The sequence below is a fragment of the Pyrus communis genome, chromosome 2 (assembly GCF_041283825.1).
Source record: "Pyrus communis isolate YQ-2024b chromosome 2, ASM4128382v1, whole genome shotgun sequence".
Classification (NCBI taxonomy): Eukaryota; Viridiplantae; Streptophyta; class Magnoliopsida; order Rosales; family Rosaceae; genus Pyrus; species Pyrus communis.
The window spans coordinates 25,470,721-25,490,950 of NC_142566.1; the positions used below are offsets into that span (position 1 = coordinate 25,470,721).

Sequence of the window (20,230 nt, forward strand, 5' to 3'; positions counted from 1 at the left end):
CGAGCTTGTCACCATCGGGAAGGAAACAAGCCTGAGCTCTTAATATAGAGACGACCGCTGAGTTCCAATTGAAAACAAGTGGGCCCAACGTGAGACAACCTCTGAGTTTCAATTACCGATGTGGATCTCCACGTGTGAACCACTAAATGAGGTTACACGTGATGGAGAGTGTTAAAGTCCCATATCGGTGGGGTGAAAAGAAACCAAGAGGTTTAAATAGTATTACCACCCTCTAACTAATACTGATATTTTTATGGTAAAATATCACACTTGACGGATTGGGCATGTGGTAAAGTTGAAAACAATATTAGTGTTATTAGAATGAGACGGGCCTAGCGATCCAAAAATTCCAACGTGCATTACTTGGCCATGACTAGATTCAAGTCAGTAGATCCAAGCAAGAACTCTAGATAATGATATCCACGTAATAGCTGACTCTGAGTCTTATTTAACTTAAAATCCAATCATTTTATTTTTCTAAATGTGGGCAAAGATAAAATGGAAATTTGAACGTTTCTTTCGGACTAGTGGGATTATAATTTCAGTTGAGGGCTCCCACGCTTCCTAAATTTTCATGCAAGCACAGTATTTTTTAAATTTAGTTGGATAAAATAGGAATTTCAACAGGCCGTTTTTTCAGTTGAGGACTCCCTTGCTTCCAGATTTCATGCAAGACATTTTTAGGTTAAACTATAAGAACCCACTTTTGCAACGTATCGTACCACACAACCAATTTGCTTTCTTCTCTGCTTTTGGATTCTTGTTTGCTTCGATCGAGCCATATTTTAATTGCTCGATTTTGCGGAGGCAAAGATGACTATCCTCATTGAGCAGCCTGAGATTGGTAAACCCTCTACCCTTTGCTTTGATCTGTTTTTTCTTGGATCGAACACAGAACTTCGGATGCTTGGGCGAATGTTCTGAACCAAGCGAGCTACAAACCCTTTCCCTTTGTTCCTTGTTTATGATTAGTTAATTAATTATGATCTTAATTTGCTGATTAGGGTTACAAGTGGAGGAAAAGAAGATTATTTCTTCAGAGAACAATGGAGAAATGAATGATTTGGTATTGGATGGTGGGTTTGTGGTGCCCAAAGAGATCTCAAAAAATGATGGAATTGTGGCACAAGAAATTACAGGATCTAATGAGGCTTTCATTGCACTTGAAATCAATTCATTTGGCCAGTCGTTCAGGTCTGTAATATTATTTTCTTAATTTTTTGTCACATTTTTCATGTGGTTCTTATGAAATATCGAAGTCTGACATATGTTTATGCACAAATGCAAATTATGCAATGCAGGGATTATAATGCAGAAAGTGAAAGGCAGAAATCCGTGGAGGAATTCTACCGGTTGAACCACATTAATCAAACGCATGATTTCGTGAAGAGGATGAGGGAGGAGTACAGCAAGTTGAATCGAGTCGAAATGAGCATATGGGAATGTTGTGAGCTGCTCAATGATGTTGTGGATGACAGTGATCCGGACTTGGATGAACCACAAATTGAGCACTTGCTGCAAACTGCTGAAGCCATTAGAAAAGACTATCCCAATGAAGATTGGTTGCACTTGACTGCTCTTATTCATGGTATATTTGCAATTGAAATTCTTTTATTCTGATTTTAAACCTAATTACACCTTTTTAAAAGTGCAGTTAACCGCACTGTAGACGGACTCTATATAATTGTTTATAGATAGAAATAGAATTCCACAACTGCTTCTAACTTTTTTCATTAGAGTTTACCATATTCTTCTAGGATTTGATAAAGTGCTTCTTCTTGCATTTGACTTCAGCTTGTATTGGTTTCAGATCTCGGAAAAGTGCTTCTTCTTCCTAGCTTTGGACAGCTTCCTCAATGGGCTGTCGTTGGTGAGCATTACGTTTTGCCTATTGATATGTGATACACCTTTTCCATTTTTGAGCTATTTAATGAAAAATAACCCAAATGTTATGCTGCAGGAGACACACATCCTCTCGGGTGCGCTTTCGATGAATCCATTGTTCACCACAAGGTATAATTTACTCTCAAAGATTAATTAGTTGCACTAAGTAAACATCTTAAATCAATAAAGTTACATAAAAATTCTTTGCCCTTGCAGTATTTCAAGGAAAATCCAGATTGCAACAATCCTTCCTACAACACCAAAAATGGGATTTACTCAAAAGGATGTGGACTAGACAATGTCATGATCTCATGGGGTCATGATGACTACATGTACTTGGTACGTCTTTCGCTAAATCGCTTCAAATGAACAATTTTGGACATTTCTATCATTAAACCCTGATTTTGTTAACCTGTATGTTCAAATCAATCTGCAGGTGGCCAAGGAAAACGGAACAACTTTGCCTCAGGCAGGATTGTTCATCATCCGGTATCACTCATTTTATCGTAAGTACATCACCAAATTCCCCCGGACTTGAAATTACTCCATCCAATGTGACAAATATTAAGCTTCCAATTTATTATGTTGCAGCTTTACATAGGGCAGGGGCATATACACACCTTATGAACAAAGAGGACGAAGAGAATCTAAAGTGGCTTCAAGTATTCAAGTAAGCTCCATTTCTAATTCAACATATATACATAATATATATATATATATATATATATATATATATATATATCTTGTGATTGCCAAATTGCATGGACCAAACTGACCTTATTTGTGCCTTTTTTGTTATCATTTGCAGCAAATATGACCTCTACAGCAAGAGCAAAGTTCGAGTTGATGTCGAAAAAGTTAAGCCATATTATTTGTCCCTCATTGAGAAGGTGAGTACTGTTCATCGAGCGCATTCCAAATTTTTCGATCATTCACCAACTCATATTCTGATTTGGATGTGAATTCTTTTTTGCAGTATTTCCCAGCAAAGCTCAGATGGTGATCCGTTCAGGTTTTCGACACAGTTGATATATTAAGGAGAATTGCACCTTTCTGTTCTGCTTCAAGACTTCATCTGTCCAGTGATGTACATAGTGTTTGGTTAAGAGAAGAGGCTGTTGAGTTGTATTTCATGTTTGGAACTTTTAAGAAATGTATTCTTGTTGTGCTGCTGCACCAAATTCAAACATGAATAAAGAAAAATGAATTTCAGCGTATCTTTCATTTCAGTAATTATTCCAAATGCTTCCAATTATTCTTCTTTCTCAACCCTTATAGGTTTGCTCGAAAAAATTCTAAATCCGCTACTGTCTATGCCCAAAGTTAATTTACATCCATCCATAGCACATTTCAGAAAAATGGTCAGCGCTCATGTTTCATTTCTTCAACTGCATGGTACCCCCGAGTGTATTCTATCTCTTTCCCACTCATCACTCGTACTAAGTTGATGAGTGATAAAAAAGAGGCGCATATACTGCTGTTGCATGATATTTCTCCACCCCAACAGATTTCTTGAGAATTAGTCCCCACCGGGACAAGTCACTGTTTGGAATTTTGTTAATCAAGCTGTGATTAGTTAAGTAATGAAGAAAAAGATCAAAGAGCCAAAGTCGTGTGTTCTTATTATTCAAATCCCATATTCAGAGTGACCGATCCACTAGTATTATAATACAATCATAACGCTGCAATGTTAGAAGAGGTCTCGAATTTGATTCCCTTCTCGTCTGAAAGCCAAACATAAAAAATTAGAATATAAAAGTAACTATTCTTACTATTCATCATTTAAAAAATTTCCTTCTCAACCAAGAAACGGTTAAAAGTTTTTTTGATGAACCTAACACGGAGAATGACTTAGTTGTCATTTGAATATATTGCAAAATATAATATCGTTACAAGATAATAGCTTATGATAACAGAAAATATATTGCATGAAATAAAAGAAGTGTGACCTTATTATATGCATTTGACCTATTAAATCAAATCTAATAACTCTTATCAGATAAAAGCGATTTTCAGTGTGGCACATACAAGTGAAATGACACTTAAAAAAATTCCTCCACTTGTGTAATAACATCACCGTAGTTCAGGTAAATTGAAAAATCTCTCTATCATGTGACGCAAAACTAATTAATTCCATTAGCATATAAAAATTAAATAATACACAAATATTTGCTAACTTAAATTATTTTAATTAAATTAAAAAAAAAACTAGCTATTTATAAAAATAATACGTATGATACACCGGTCATTATAGATTCTGCGTGCATTTCTTATCAGAAACTGAAAAAAAAAAAAAAATTAAACCCTTAAATTAAACAAAGAAGGTTGCACGTGCCGTGCACACGTTCGTCTGTTCTGTTCTGTTCCGTTATGTTCTGTTCCGTTCGGTTCGGTTCTGTTCCGTTCTGTCTGTTCTCCTTCCACCGGGCATCAGCTCTTCGTCTTCTTCCCTGTCAAAGCGAAACCACCACAGACGCCATAAATTTTCTCAGATTTCTTACCATTTTCGACCCCAATCCAAATTTCTCAAAAGGTTCAAGCGTTCACGTATTTACCTAATTTACCCCACAATTTCTCGTCCAAACTCTGGTCTTTGATCCAAAAATCTCACCACTAAGTCCAATTCTCACAAACCCCGAATCCCCAACACTCAGAATTCGACTCAGCAATCGGTTTCCAGCTAGGGTTTTCATCTCTGTGATGAGTTTGGCCTCTTCAGGATGGCTCAAAGCGCCCCGCTTCTTCTCCACCTTTTCATCCTCAACCTCTTCATCAGCTTCGCCATAAACCCTAGCCTCTGCGCTGATTCCGACGATGAATTTTCAATTCTCGCGTTCGAAATTCACGGGGACTATTCGCCTCCTTCTCCGCCGCCGGTTCCGCCGCCGCCCCACCCTCCCCCGCTCTCGTGTCAGGGGGGTCTCAATGGAATTGGGTCGCTGGACACCATTTGTGAGCTGAATTCCAGTTTGATTCTTGAAGATAATGTGTATATAGAAGGAAATGGGAGCTTATTTATACTTTCCGGTGTTAATTTGAGCTGCCCATTTTTGGGTTGCGAAATTGTGGTTAACATTAGTGGGGAATTCAGTTTAGGTAGAAATTCAATGATTATTGCCGGGTTAGTTACGGTTAATGCTTCGAATGCGAGCTTTTTAACTGGTTCAGTGGTAAATGTTACGGCATTGGCGGGTGCACCCCCTGCGCAGACTAGTGGCACCCCGGACGGTGTTCAGGGTTCTGGTGGAGGGCATGGCGGGAGAGGTGCTAGTTGTGTGATTGATAATACGAAGCTCCCGGACGATGTTTGGGGTGGGGATCCGTATGCATGGTCATCGTTAAGTGAGCCGGTGAGTTATGGGAGTAAGGGTGGAACAACTAGTAAGGATGAGAAGTATGGTGGGGAAGGAGGTGGGAGGATTTGGTTGGAGGCAAGAAGTTCAATTGAACTTAGTGGGAGTGTTTTGGCTGATGGCGGTGATGGTGGGATTAAGGGTGGTGGAGGGTCAGGGGGCAGCATATTTGTCAAAGCTCGTAGAATGTATGTACTTTACCTGTTGTGTGTTTAAATTGAAACAATGACCCAATAACGATTATATCTATTAATATGCTCAATCATGGAGGCTAATAGTTTGTTTGATTGGTTGTTACGTACCTCTTTCATTGCGTAACTACAATTATTTTCCTTGAAGAGCAGGACTGGAAGTGGCAGGATAAGTGCAGTGGGGGGTAATGGATTTGCTGGAGGGGGAGGTGGAAGAGTTTCCATCAAAGTTTTCAGCAGGCGTGATAATACAGATATCTTTGCTCATGGTAAGTAAAAAGTTATCATTTTGTAATATAATTTGTACATCAAAGCAAATAACTTGATTAAGTTTCTCTTTGGTATATGTAGAGGAAGAACTTATTGAGAGAACCATTGGAACTACTTTGTTTTTGTACATTACGACCGGTATGTTGATGTTCTGCTTCTTCTGGCAGGGGGAAGGAGTTTAGGCTGTCTGGAAAATGCAGGTGCTGCAGGGACATATTATGATGCTGTACCTCGGAGACTTATAGTCAATAATCATAACTTGTCCACACAGACTGACACGCTTCTGTTAGAGTTTCCCAAACAGCCACTTTGGACAAATGTTGATATCCAAAATCATGCCAAGGCTTTGGTTCCTTTGTATTGGAGCCGTGTTCAGGTCATTGAAGAACTAAACTAACTTCTATTGCTTTGCGATGAAGGGCTTTTCTTGTCTTAGTATTAATAAAAAATACAAATATTCTATTTGAAGTCATATATTGCTGAAATTGTAATGTATTGTGCAGGTTCGAGGTCAAATTCGTTTATCATGTGGTGCAGTTTTGAGTTTTGGTCTTGCACATTTTGCTTCATCAGAATTTGAGTTAATGGCAGAAGAGCTTCTGATGAGTGATTCTGTTATCAAGGTAATCGTAAGACTTATCCTTTTTCCTTTCTTTCTTTCTTTTCATAAATGTTTGACAATCAGGCATAAATAAATTGGGTGTGGAAGCGGAAATAGAAAGTGCAAAAACAGATACACACGCACACCTCATATCTTGAAATATTTTAAAACTTGAATGTCTGCTGTCTTTTCCTGATAAACTCAGATATTTGGGGCTCTTCGAATGTCTGTCAAAATGCACTTGATGTGGAATTCTAAAATGCTTATAGATGGTCTTGCTGATGCAATTGTGGCAACATCCTTGCTTGAGGCAAGCAATGTAGTGGTTCTCAGGGTATGTTGAAACTAGAACCTTGATTGTACACCTAGGAAACAGATGGAACCTTGATTTACACTGTCAAATCATGCTTCCGTATTTGATTGTCAGGGGGCATCTGTGATACATTCTAATGCGAATTTGGGAGTTCACGGACAAGGTTTCTTGAATTTGTCTGGGCCAGGAGATCTGATTGAAGCACAACACCTGATTCTGTCTCTATTTTTCAGTGTCAATGTAAGTTGCAGATTTGGTGTGTATTTTTAAGTTTTCATCATTTCGTTAATACCAGGTTTTATGAATTTTTGGTGCAGAGGTTTTAAAGTATCCACCAAAATATCATATACCTAGAATTGTTGGCATCTGAGGGACAATTATGTTGGCACAGTTTTCTGTTACTTAAATTTGGAAAATTATATTGATTTGTTGATTTGCTTTTTCACAGTATCAGCAAATCCACTTACAAATATGTGAACGTATTCTCATCCATCCAGTCTGATTTTGTTTCATGTGTGAATTTTGAAGTGTACCATATGATTGTGCACTATTTGTATCTTGTGGCATGTACATGCTGAATCTTCTTCTTTTAATACTGAAGATTGGACCTGGATCTTCACTGCAAGGGCCTCTGGAAAGTGGTGGTGGTAATTTGACGTAAGTTTTAAATTCATAGTTCTCAATGATGTCATTTTTTTCCTTTGGAAGTGATTCTCATTTTGGGACTGGCAGGAAACCCAAACTCAACTGTGAACTTCCAAACTGCCCCATGGAATTACTTCATCCACCCGAAGATTGTAACATGAACTCTACATTGACCTTCACTCTTCAGGTCTCCCATTGATCCAGATTGGGAACTAAGTTCTTTGGCAATTTATTTAAATTTTTAAGAAGGCTGAACAGAGTCCACCTTGTGTTGCTGATAAATGGTTGGCTTCCTGCTTCAGATCTGTCGAGTTGAAGATGTTATTATTCAAGGCAGTATAACTGGATCTGTTATACATTTTCACTGGGTTAGAGCTGTAGAGGTCCACTCTTCTGGGGTAATTAGTGCATCTGGCCTAGGTATGCATTTGGACTCTCAGTTTCTTTTTAACAGTTTTGACTGAACATGTAACCTGGATGTTTTCTTGGATTTGAAGCGATAAATTATTACCTAAACCATGCCTTCTAAGATCATAGGGATTTCTATTTTATACACAGGCTGCCCTGGTGGGATTGGTAGAGGAAAGTTTTTCACAAATGGGCTTGGTGGCGGTGGTGGGCATGGTGGCAAAGGTGGGGATGGGTATTACGATGGAAATTTTATTGACGGTGGTGTTTCCTATGGAGATGCTGATTTGCCGTGTGAACTTGGTAGTGGTAGTGGAAATGATAGCCTAGCTGGTGCAACTGCAGGTGGTGGTATCATTGGTAAGAAATATAAAACAAATATAATAAAAAATGTGGAGAAAGTTTTAGAAGATATCAGCAGATCAATGGATGATTTTCTTTTTGTGATCGATAGCTATTGGGTCATATATCCTTTTTTGAACAGTAACATGTGTTTTTTCCATCCCTAAACAGTAATGGGTTCATTGGAGCGCTCATTGTCAAGTTTGTCTCTTGATGGTTCACTTAGATCCGACGGAGAATCCTTTGGAGAAAAATATTTGGAGAAAAATGATAGGGTCTTTACAAATATAGGTCCTGGGGGTGGTTCTGGTGGAACTATTCTATTGTTTGTTCAAACATTGGCACTTGGTAATTCTTCTACAATCTCAACTGTTGGTGGACATGGTAGTCCTAGTGGTGGTGGCGGAGGAGGTGGTGGAAGGATTCACTTTCACTGGTCAGATATACCAGTTGGGGATGCATATCTACCCACAGCAAGTGTGAATGGAAGCATCATTACTGGGTTAGTATCCGGAAATAGATACTGCTTTTCACAATTTTGACATATATGCATTGTACGTTGTTGAAGTAAAATTCTTTGAGTACTACTATCATTTGCTCACTTAATGATAGGTGTACTAGAACCTGTGCCACTTCTAGTAAGTTTCTTTAATATAAACATTGTTTTCAATATAACATAGTTTCTTTGTATAACAAGTTGTTTCTGGTGTTGAGATATCACTCAAGTTTTAACCCTCTTTTCGTCTCCTTGGTGCAGGGGAGGCTTCGGTAGAGGTCATGGTCAGGCTGGACAAAATGGGACTGTTACTGGAAAGGCCTGTCCCAGAGGGCTTTATGGTATCTTTTGTGAGGTAGCTTCGCTATTTGTATTTGATGACATTTTGACTTAGCTTAAGATATACTATGGCTCTGCTTATGCTATTAAATCAAGCATCGCATTAAGAAACATGTTGTATAAGTTAAGTTTTGTTGTTGTAGACTTATTTTTAAAATTCTAGTTGATGCCCGTTTTACATTGTTTAATTGGAAAGTTTGTTGGCTAGTTATGTTAGCAAGATCTTGGTCATATTATATTCATATACATATTTGCCTCTGTGATTATAGTAATGAACATGCTTTCAATGAGTTTGCTTAGTTTCTCTTGGTTTTCATGTTTATGTTTATGTTTTTTTTTCTTTTTGGCGGGGAAAATATCATTTTTAAGTTCACTATTTGACCAAATTGTACTGCAGGAATGCCCTGTTGGCACCTTTAAGAATGTGAGTGGCTCTGATAGAGCCCTTTGTCATGCTTGCCCATCTTTGGAGCTTCCACATCGTGCCATATATGTCATGGTTCGAGGTATCCCTAAATTCTACTCTGGCTACTTTGGGCAAGAGTTTTGCTATGGTTTTCTTGTGAGCTTATTTAAAGAACTGGAATTTGTGATCGATTGGATCTTTTTTGTTGAGAGTGGTGTTACATGGTTTGCCTTGATTATGTTTTCTTTGGGTAAATCATCTCTGTAACTTCATTCAAATTTGGTCAGGTGGTGTCACCGAAACTCCATGTCCGCATAAGTGCATTTCTGACAGATATCACATGCCTAAGTGTTATACAGCATTTGAAGAGTTGGTTTATACTTTTGGCGGACCATGGTGGTTTGGTTTTATTCTGTTAAGCATCCTCATCCTGTTAGCTCTTGTGCTTAGTGTTGCACGGATGAAGTATGTTACTGGAGACGAATTACCGACTCCTCTACCTGCTCGACAGGGCTCTCGTTTAGATAATTCCTTCCCTTTCCTGGAATCGTTGAATGAGGTTCACCTCCAATCTTAACTTTGGCTACTTCGTTTTTACAACTGGAAGAATGGTTATTTGAAAACCAAATTACAGTGCCCTGTAATGTGTGACATATCATGTTAGATGTGACAATCCTGTTTTCGTGTAGGTTTTGGAAACAAATAGAAACGAGGAATCTCAGAGTCATGTGCATAGGATGTTTTTCATGGGGCCAAATACATTCAGTGAACCTTGGCATCTACCTCATTCCCCTCCAGAACAAGTCACAGAGATTGTGTAAGCTCTCTTTCGCTTTCGTGTATTATGACTTTGGTGGTCGGATGCCCACTGAAAAATAATGGCCACAAGTCATGCTTTGAGCTTGATAATTTAACTCATTGTTTCATATTAATTCAAGTTACGTAAACTTCTGTAAGTGTTTTAAAGTATTTCATGACATGTCAGGTATGAGGCTGCATTCAATAGATTTGTGGACGAGATAAATGGTTTAGCTGCTTATCAGTGGTGGGAAGGATCAGTCTACAGCATTCTTTGCGTGTTTGCCTATCCACTTGCCTGGTCATGGTTACAGAGTCGAAGGAAAAAGAAGTTACAACAACTTCGTGAATATGTTAGATCAGAATATGATCATTCGTGTTTGCGTTCTTGTCGTTCACGTGCACTGTATGAAGGACTCAAGGTATATCTAAAGAAGTCATAAATTCTCTTCCCAACATCTTTTGAAGTGTACCTAATTGGAGACATTTTGTTAACAGATGCATTAACAGTTTTAGCATCATTTACTGTTTTGGGACGCAGGTAGCTGCAACTTCTGATTTAATGCTTGCATACGTGGACTTTTACCTTGGTGGAGATGAGAAAAGAGCTGGTCTTCCTCCCCGTCTTCATCAGCGATTTCCATTGTCATTAATTTTTGGAGGAGATGGAAGTTACATGGCGCCTTTCCATCTTTGCAGTGATAACATTCTCACTAGCCTCATGAGTCAGGTTATCTACCTACCTTTAGGGTTGTGTTAGATGTGAAGTTGTTTCCTATTGATATTTTTATAAAGCAAAGTTGTGACCGTTAAATTTGATCTGCTTTCAGAGTATTCCACCTACCATCTGGTATCGGCTTGTAGCTGGTCTAAATGCTCAACTGCGATTGGTTCGGCGTGGTCACTTAAAGTTAACTTTTGGTCTTGTTATCAGCTGGCTTGAAACGCATGCTAACCCTACTCTTAGGCCATATGGCGTACATGTTGATCTTGCCTGGTTTCAGCCAACAGCGTCTGGGTATAGCCAGTTTGGACTTTTGATATATGCTATCGACAACGAAAGTGTGCCACCAACACTGGAGGCTCAAGATGCATTGTTGCCACGGGATTATCTGTCACGGTAACATTCAGCTCCTGATTATCTTTCTAGCAAGTTACGTATCATATGGCTCATGTTTCTTCCACCCTATTTGCAGTACGCCAAGAACTCATTGGGAAAACCCATTTGAGCATTTGAGACTCATCGACCATTGGATGTCACAGAAAAGATTTTCTGGAGGCATTTTACACAGCAAGAGCTTAAGGACATTTAAAGAGAAGACAGCTATATTTTATCCGTATTCTTTCATAGTTTATAATGGCAAACCGGTTGGCCATCAGGTATTGAACATGCCTACATTTATATTGTACCGACTTGGTCCTTTGTCATTCCTCATTCTGATTTCCAGTTGTTCTTAGACGTTTTTCTAATTTTTCTCTCCCTACTTTCTTCCGTTCTCACAGGATCTTGTCGGTTTGTTCATCTCTATTCTACTCTTGGGAGATTTTAGCATAGTCTTGCTCAGTTTGCTGCAGCTATATTCTATTTCACTGTTGAACTTTTTCTTAGTCTTATTTATGCTTCCTCTCGGTCTACTGTTCCCCTTCCCGGCTGGAATCAGTGCTTTGTTTAGTCGTGGACCTAAACGGGCAGCAGGTCTTACGCGTATATATGCTTTATGGAACATCACATCCTTGATCAATGTCGTAAGTTGCCTTGAATCCAGTGGCTTTCGTATTCAAAACAATGACATAGGGTAAAAGCAAGCGATGCACATTTTCAACGGCGTGATTCCTGACATTTTTCGGTTGTTACAGGGTGTTGCATTTACGTGTGGATTGATTCATTATGCGGCCCACTCGAGGAAAAAGCACTCCAACTTTCAGTCCTGGAATTTTAGCATGTAAGTTTTTCAACCCGTCATGGCAGCAAACTGTTTATATCCCTGATTGCAGCAACTTCAGTCCTCACTAATGAAAGTTCTTGCATCAATTCAGGGATGAAAGTGAATGGTGGGTGCTTCCCTGTGGCCTGGCACTGTGTAAACTCGTGCAGTCGCGGCTCATCGACTGCCATGTGGCGAACCAGGAAATCCAGGATCACTCATTGTACAGCAATGACCCCGACGTTTTCTGGCAGTCATGAAAGAGGTTCATTGACAAAGTTCAAGTTTTATTTATTTTTAATTTTTGGTTTAATTTTTTTGGTAAATATGAACCGTATATAGATTTTTCTTTTTCGATCGAGGTCATTTTTTAGATTGTGGCCTGTCTTATGGAAAAAGAAAAGAAAAAAGAAAAGTTCTCGTACATATGTTTCGAGACATCATGGATAGCATCATAGCAGTTGCCAACCCGAGCACATTATTTCAACACACTCCATGCCTTTCGTCCATTTGTTTGTGCCGGTGTATCCAAATCGGCTTTCTATGGTCATATATTTGGCTGACATTATGATAAAAACCGTCGTTATCGATCCTCGAAAGTCCAAATTCATGACATATTTGATTACGAAACGATCGTGTTAAAATGGCTTGATGTATATGCTAATGGTGTTTAGTGAGAGGAAACGGAACTTTTCAAAAGAACACAAGGTCAAATTTTGAGAACGCACGGACATTGGAATTTACAATTTTGATCTTATGAATGAGGATCCTCTCTGAATCCCCAGTGTGAGGATTTTAGAGATTCTCAAATTATGTTCGTTCATTATATATTTGGAGAGAGGATCCTCATTCAATTTGAAGGGACTTGACATGGCCCCACTTCATACTTTGTTTTTTAGGCAAGTCAACGGAGTAGGATTCTCTTCCTTCTTTCTTCCCCTTCTATTTGACGGTTACGGTTAAGTTACGTTAATATTTTATATTAATTTTATATAGAAAGACAAAGACAAAATAAAAAATGTGAGGATGAGAGGAAAGGGGATGGAAAGATGAGGGAAAAGAATCCCAAGCCAACACATTATTCTTCCAAAGTCCAAACTTATTAGGAGGGAGTTGGTGGGTGGGGTTGGGGGTGGGGTTTGGGCAGTAATTAAAATATTGGTATATGTAAAAGAATCCGGATCTTTGTAGGATTTCTTTGTGAGGGTTTCAGAAATTCATTAATCGTGTCTATTTATCGTATATCGTGCAGTTAAAAATTATTTTAAATTTATTTATTTAAAATTAAACATAAATAGTAACTAAAAAAAATTAACTGCTCGATGTACGATGAACGGACGATTCACGGATCTTCAGGATCCTCACAAAGAGGGTTCGAAGAGGATCTTGTTGGTCTGTAAAAATATTGATATGTGAATTTATGAAAATATTGATGGATATATTGGATACCAATATGAATATCGGTTGCCTTCGATAAAAATGATAGGGTGGTACATTACGTGTCACTATACAAATAGTGGGATATGTGTGTTAAAAAGTTAATAATTTGAAAAATAAAATTTCCCATCACTTACCACCTGTGTTCCGGTCACAATGAAAAATTTCTCCATTTTTACTATTTCAAATTGCGGTTTAATTTAATGGGGAACTTTAACAAAAAACTCTCGGTACTATTCACTTTAACGAAAAATCACATTTTTACACTAAAAAGTTAATCCTAATACTGTTCACTTTAGCATTCATTTTGTCCTTATCGTTAAAACTCAAAATTTTCAAAATATTTTCATTAGTTTATTTTTAATAATATTCTGTTTCATTTATGATTGAAAATTTTAAATTCAACTTTAAATGTCAAGTTTAACACTTAATTAAAGCTGAATCGTTGTATAATTTAGTCCAGAACGCACACCACAATTATCACAGTATCAAGGAACAAGATTTTTATTCTTTGGTACGATGCGGCAGCAGTTAATTGGTGGAAGTTAATCAAGTACATACGGAATCTAATTCTAAACCTTCTATTTGGTTTCTTGGTCTGACAGCCGGAATCTAAACCCTGTATATGGTTAATGGAGGATGATTAATCCTAAGAATAAAAAGCCAATAATATTCAAAACTCTGTATTGGGTCGCAAAACATAACTAGATTAATAACCATTAGCATTTGTCTATATACTTTATGTGTATGAACACATTTTTTTAGAAAATGAGAATGAGAGGGGAGAGAGAGACAGTGAAGAGTGGGAGGTTTTTTTTTTTTTTTTTTTTTTTTTAAATATTTGAGATATTTAACATTACCTGTAGATGAGATTTTAATAAAAACAGTAAAAGTTGGACATGTAGAATTATATTATTGCCCATCAATTTTTTTTTTTTTTTTTTGTGATAGAAGATTAAGTAGTCTTTTCACCATTTTTAAATTGACAAAAAAAGTTTCATTAATTAATAGAGATGCGATTTTCACACATCATTTTTCTTTTTCTACATTACTCTCGTTCTATTTTATTTTATTTAATCTAAAGATTAGAATTCTTCTTTCATATTTTATACTTTCATTCTCCTTTACGGTAGTCAATATAAAAATTAGAGATAAAACCGTAAAAGTCATGTTCTAACTAAAATAATGAAAACCAAACCATCGTCCCCTCCATATAAACGTGACAAATACGATATTTTTTGTTGCAAGTGTGCATTTGTCACGTCTCCCTAATTCATAAAAAAAATAGACTAAAAAGGTATCGGGTGAAAGGGCCACACCAGCGACAAGCATTGCTGCCATTCTCTGTCGAAGCACCCAACCTTCTCTCTTCCTCTGTCTCTCTCGGTGAGTCTGAGGCCAGACAGGAATAATGGGGCAGCAGAGCTCGGAAGCTCCACTCCTTGGCAGTCATGGTTTGGCCAATAAGAGCAAAAAGACTACCAGTCCTCTCTGGCTTCTCCTGTTTACGTTTCTAGCCATCATCATTTGTCAGTTCTCTCTCTTTCTCTGATCATTTTATAGTTTTGATCTTCTCTGGTGTATATGTACATATATGTAAATGTATAAATCTATATATATATATATGTGTGTGTGTGTGTACGATCTCTGTGTCTGGCTTTTCTCGTTGTACAGACTTTCAAACATTTTTATTGAAGGAACCAATTTTTTTTTTTTTTTCCCATAAGTTTGACTTTATACAAGCCAAGTGTTGGTGCTTAAGTTTGCAGCTATGGAGGAGACCAAAAATTTTCATAATTTAAATTTCATTCTCATAGAGTAATTTCCACCATCCGTTCACTTTCTCCAGAAATTTTGCCATGTGAGGGTAAGAACAATTCTTCCTCACAACGGAATCACAGTAAATGAATACGCAAACATAACTCAAGAAAATTACAAAACAAATAAGTTTTTACACGCACGTTAAACTATAATTTGTTAGTAAAAAAAAACGACTTATGAAATTTTTGTTCATCATCCCCAAATTTAACATATTATATCACATTTTTTGGGAAGTGGGAATCTACCCTTTTTTATAGAATACTTGTTTGTGCAAAGTAGAAACATAATTATTGGCCATACTTTGTAAAGATAAATGGTTTAATAATTGACCAATTTTCTATTTTTCGTTTAATTTTCTAGTTGTAGGCCTTATATTTGGCGGGGACACAAATGGCTGGTTACTTGAAGGATCAAACAAACACAATGATGGGAAATTTGGAGGCAACGAATCTGACATAGTTGAGTCAGAAAATGGAGTTGTTGCTGCAGATGATGCAAGGTGTTCCGAAATCGGAGCATCAACGCTCAGGCAGGGAGGGCATGCTGTTGATGCAGCAGTGGCAACTGCATTGTGCCTTGGTGTTGTTAATTCCATGGCAAGTGGGATAGGAGGTGGAGCTTTCATGCTTGTGAGATCTTCAGCAACCTCCCAAACCCAAGCTTTTGATATGAGGGAAACTGCCCCATTAGCTGCTTCACAGGTCTTGAAATCCTATCTTTTCGGTTGAAATGCTAGTTTTCACTGGAGAGATTGTTTGTGCAGGAAGATTGGACGCGCTGAGAAAACCTCACTTCTAATTTTCTTCGACTTTGATCCCATTTATTGACATGGTTGATCCTTTAGAGCTTCAAGTTTTTGTTAACCTAAGCGATTAGAAACCTAATTTCTGAGAAATGATGATTCTACACCTTAAAACAATTAACTATTTCATAGGATGGGGGTCAAAGTTTAAGAAAACTGAGTAGAAGCGAGGTTTTCTCAGGGTACCCTGCCAATGGATCCAATCTAATCTCTTAGGTAAATATTCGCAGTAATTTTGTTCTGCATTTTATGTGTAAATGGTTATTGTGAACAAACAGAACATGTATGAGAGCAATCCGAAAGCCAAGACTGAAGGTGCACTGTCAATGGGAGTTCCGGGTGAGATAGCCGGTCTCCATGAAGCTTGGTTGCAACATGGGCGTATCGCTTGGAGGACTTTATTTCAACCTGCAATAAAACTAGCTAGAGATGGATATGTGGTTGCTCCTTATCTTGGACGATATCTAAGTGCATTAAGAGATGAAATTTTAAGTGATCCCGGCTTAAGGCAAGTGTTTGCACCAAATGGGAAGATGTTAAAGGAAGGCGATACATGCTACAATGTGGAACTTGGCCGGAGCTTAGAGGCGGTGGCAGAACTTGGGCCGCAAGCATTCTATAACGGCACTCTTGGCGAGAAATTAGTCAAGGATGTGAAAGAGGCTGGTGGGATCTTGACAATGGAGGATCTGAGGAATTACAAGGTGAATGTTGTGGATGCAGTGGCTGCGAATGTGTTGGGCTACACTATTTTTGGAATGCCTCCTCCTTCGAGTGGAACATTGGGGCTCTCTTTAGTGGGTTATTTCTCTTTACCATTTTGTTCTTCATCAAACTCGATAGCTTATGAAAGCAAGAGTTTTCAATCCTAATGGGATGACGATGCCAATGCATTTTGAAACACAGGTTCTGAACATTTTCAACAGCTATGGAACTTCAGATGCTGCAAAAGGAGATCTTGGTCTACACCGCTTGATTGAAGCGTTGAAACACATGCTTGCAATCCGAATGAACTTGGGCGACCCTGCGTTCGTAGATACAACTAAATACGCCTCTGCTATGCTTTCCCCATCATTCGCAGAGAAAATTCGGCAGAAGATATTTGACAGCACGACTTTCCCTCCTGAGTACTATCTGCACAGGCATGATGTTTCGACTTTTCTCGTTCAAATTAGAGCTTTTCTTCTAAGTCATTACTCTAAAGTTCTTTCAGCTCACAATGATTCAGGTGGAGTCAGCTCAGAGATCATGGAACAAGTCATTTCTGCATAGTAGATGCAGACAGAAACGCAGTGTCAGTTACTAGCACCGTAAATTACCCTTTTGGAGCTGGAGTGCTTTCTCCTTCTACCGGAATTCTGCTCAACAACGAGATGGGTGACTTTTCAACCCCAACGGATACATCCCCCGACCATCTCCCTCCTGCTCCGGCAAATTTTATCGAACCGAACAAGAGGCCTTTATCTTCCATGACTCCGCTTATTATCACAAAGGTACAGAAACTACTGCATTGCATACTATGTGTCCTTGAGATAATAGTAGCCAATAACAGGGATTTTTTTCGGCATTTGCAGGAAAATCAGTTGGCCGGGGTTCTTGGCGGCAGTGGCGGAATGAACATAATTCCAGCAGTAACACAGGTTTTCCTTAATCATTTCGTGTTAGGGATGGACCCGTTAGATGCAGTTCAAAGTCCAAGGATCTACCACAGGGTTTGTTTTCTTGATTCAGATCATAGCCATGATAGATATTATGAACTCTTTACGTTTGTTTAATTTATTCTTTTAATTCCGTGCAGCTGATACCGAACATAGTTTGCTACGAGAACATGACTGTCATAGATGGCGATCACATCGAGCTTTCAGACGAAAGAAAGCTGTTCTTGCAACAGCGGGGTCATCAGTTGCAGGCTCAGGCAGGGGGAGCCATCACTCAGCTCATTGTTCAAACCCTTCAAAATCCTGCAAACATAGGCCGGAAAGGCAGAAAGAATTCTAATGAACAAATATTTCACGGTAGGCTCACTGCTGTAAGTGACCCGAGAAAGGACGGGAAGCCTGCAGCTGTATGATTGCAAGCTTCTGTAGATTAGGAAGGAGAGTGCCTTGTGGGATATTTAGTCTTGCTGTGCAGATTTGTCAGTACATAGAAAGACATCATGTGTAGCTTAGGTTGTGCTTCCTCAGACATCAACAAGATCAAATGTTACAAATTTCCACAATGTTCTACTTGCCCTTGTGTTTTTGAATGAATTTCAACAAAGTTAAGTGTATTCAAGCAAAATAAACGACGATTTTCATTAACAAAGAAAAAATATGGTATTATCCTCTTTGCAGTTATTGTACAACAGGCAAACACAAATAAATTCAAACCCTTCGAGTAACTCGATACAATGCATAGCGAACTAGCATCTACAACGGCATCTTTCTAAGTCATTTTGTCCATCAGCTGTATTGGCGCCAGAATGTTAGACTTGCTCGTCTCAACAATGCATCCATTCATGACCATTTCTTCTAGCATGAAATGCGCTTTCTCCAAATGGAACATGATGTCTAGTTCACACTGCGAAGGGGAACAGAGAAAACAATATAGTTGGAAGTAAATACACAAAACTGCAAGATTAACTCGAAAGTTGGAAGAAAAAGAATACTTAGTTAATCTGTTTTGGAAGAGGAGCTTACCACATTGCCAAAATGGCGGTCCATGGTTTCAACCAACAGATGTATGAATTCCAAAATTGCAAGCTCATTCTGCAATGGAAATGACAAGAAGAGAGAAACAGCGATTAAGAAGACATGGTTGGAGGCATCAACAGAACAGGGTTGTGTTGTTAGTAACTTACTTCATCATTGTCGACTCCAACCAGAAAAAATAACGAAGCATAGCGCCTGTACACAATTTTGTAGTTCCGGTGCTCAACAAACGAACACTGTTCCATGTACAATACACATCAGCATCAAAGACATGTATAACGCCTGTTGCATAATATCTACTAATAACAAACAAACAAAAAATTAAGTTCGCAAATTCATCAAGTTTCATATACTTTTGCTGTTCAACTACGAAACTTAGGACACAGCCCAGCCAAATTCCATAGATATGCAAGCAAAGAAATAACTGGTCCTAAACATGACTAGCATCCCGCATTCCGCATTCACCTATATGTGTAAGCATCCTAATAACCAACACAACCCGTTTACAAAGACCTTGTTCAAGGTAGGAAGGCAGGTAGTGAAATCTTCCACATGATGAAAGGTTCAGCAGGACCCGAAAATATGAACTTCGAAAAGGGTTCGTGACAAATGAGATTGCCCACCAAATCCCCTAAACATAAATCCTAATGCAGAACATGGACCATAGGGTAATGTAGCAAGTGCTTGATATTTACAACCTATATTCCAACTTCAAATTATCAAACTTTATACTCGGGAGTTTCGAATTCGACCTAAGCGACTAAACAAGAACATCCTATTTCACTTGTATGCGACTTCAATTTCAGGAAGCAGTGCATCCAGTAAAAATTTAAAATTTCTTAATTCTGATACAAACCGAAATAACCCAATAAATTTCTGGATCCCAATTCCACTTTTTTAATGATCACAAGCAAAATCTAAACAAAATAATTGGGAACTGAGATCTCAGAATTCAACCCAATTGAACAGGCAAACTCAGAATTGAACAATTGGGCATTGCTAATTTCGTATTAAACAAAAGAAATCGGAGATTCTGGTTCGGATATTTAGATTTGACGATCAAGCGTAGAAATCGATGAAAGGAAAGTGCAGAGAGAGAGAGAGAGAGGGAGAGAGGACCTGTTGCTCGGTGCGGGCGAGGCATTTGCGGACGATTTCAGGTTCAAGAGCTCGCCGTTCTTCGAGAGTGAGGTATTCGTAGTATTGGGCAAGTCGGGTCTGCCCCTGCTTGTTCACCATAAGTATGAATCTGATCCCCATCTCCTTCCTCCCCTCTCTTTCTCTCTCTCCAACTTCTCAGACGGACGTCTCGTTTTTTCTGCAGCTCGAGCAGCCTCGGGGATCTGTTTGGATGAACCAGTTTTACAAGCTTGCCTTTTTCTTATTAAAAATAAATATTTGGCTTGTTTTATTAACATCACACGTTTTGTTGACTACACTTCATATATTTAATACACTTCATATTTATTTTTTAAATTAAAATTTTTCTTAACACGCCCCACGTAT

At 38.4% G+C, this 20,230-nt stretch overlaps 4 protein-coding genes across 4 annotated transcripts; 3 read left to right on the top strand and 1 right to left on the bottom strand.

The window, feature by feature from the left end:
• Positions 1-720: 720 nt before the first annotated feature.
• Positions 721-3,101, top strand: LOC137748862 (inositol oxygenase 4-like). Its single transcript, XM_068489049.2, has 10 exons — positions 721-844; positions 1,005-1,194; positions 1,302-1,588; positions 1,811-1,870; positions 1,961-2,013; positions 2,101-2,223; positions 2,321-2,390; positions 2,476-2,554; positions 2,693-2,774; positions 2,861-3,101. Exons 1-10 carry the CDS (start codon positions 814-816, stop codon positions 2,885-2,887), a joined length of 1,002 nt encoding a protein of 333 aa, XP_068345150.2. The 5' UTR covers positions 721-813; the 3' UTR covers positions 2,888-3,101.
• Positions 3,102-4,159: 1,058 nt separating this feature from the next.
• On the top strand, positions 4,160-12,462 carry LOC137747309 (uncharacterized). The gene is made up of 22 exons (XM_068487399.2): positions 4,160-5,425; positions 5,582-5,697; positions 5,866-6,074; positions 6,202-6,321; positions 6,505-6,633; positions 6,727-6,852; positions 7,214-7,269; positions 7,345-7,444; positions 7,560-7,677; positions 7,816-8,025; positions 8,179-8,509; positions 8,765-8,858; positions 9,240-9,348; positions 9,536-9,807; positions 9,938-10,065; positions 10,234-10,468; positions 10,588-10,776; positions 10,877-11,166; positions 11,243-11,426; positions 11,550-11,792; positions 11,904-11,989; positions 12,084-12,462. The coding sequence occupies exons 1-22, from the start codon at positions 4,605-4,607 to the stop codon at positions 12,229-12,231; spliced, it is 4,314 nt and encodes a 1,437-aa protein (XP_068343500.2). The 5' UTR covers positions 4,160-4,604; the 3' UTR covers positions 12,232-12,462.
• A 2,186-nt stretch (positions 12,463-14,648) lies between these two features.
• LOC137748565 (glutathione hydrolase 3-like) lies at positions 14,649-18,318 on the top strand. The gene is made up of 7 exons (XM_068488736.2): positions 14,649-14,937; positions 15,590-15,930; positions 16,310-16,828; positions 16,938-17,173; positions 17,260-17,524; positions 17,606-17,743; positions 17,830-18,318. Exons 1-7 carry the CDS (start codon positions 14,820-14,822, stop codon positions 18,100-18,102), a joined length of 1,890 nt encoding a protein of 629 aa, XP_068344837.2. The 5' UTR covers positions 14,649-14,819; the 3' UTR covers positions 18,103-18,318.
• On the bottom strand, positions 18,304-20,101 carry LOC137748566 (AP-4 complex subunit sigma). Its single transcript, XM_068488737.2, has 4 exons — positions 19,844-20,101; positions 18,874-18,960; positions 18,713-18,781; positions 18,304-18,593 (listed from the first exon to the last, which is right to left on the bottom strand). Exons 1-4 carry the CDS (start codon positions 19,982-19,984, stop codon positions 18,459-18,461), a joined length of 432 nt encoding a protein of 143 aa, XP_068344838.2. The 5' UTR covers positions 19,985-20,101; the 3' UTR covers positions 18,304-18,458.
• Positions 20,102-20,230: the final 129 nt, after the last annotated feature.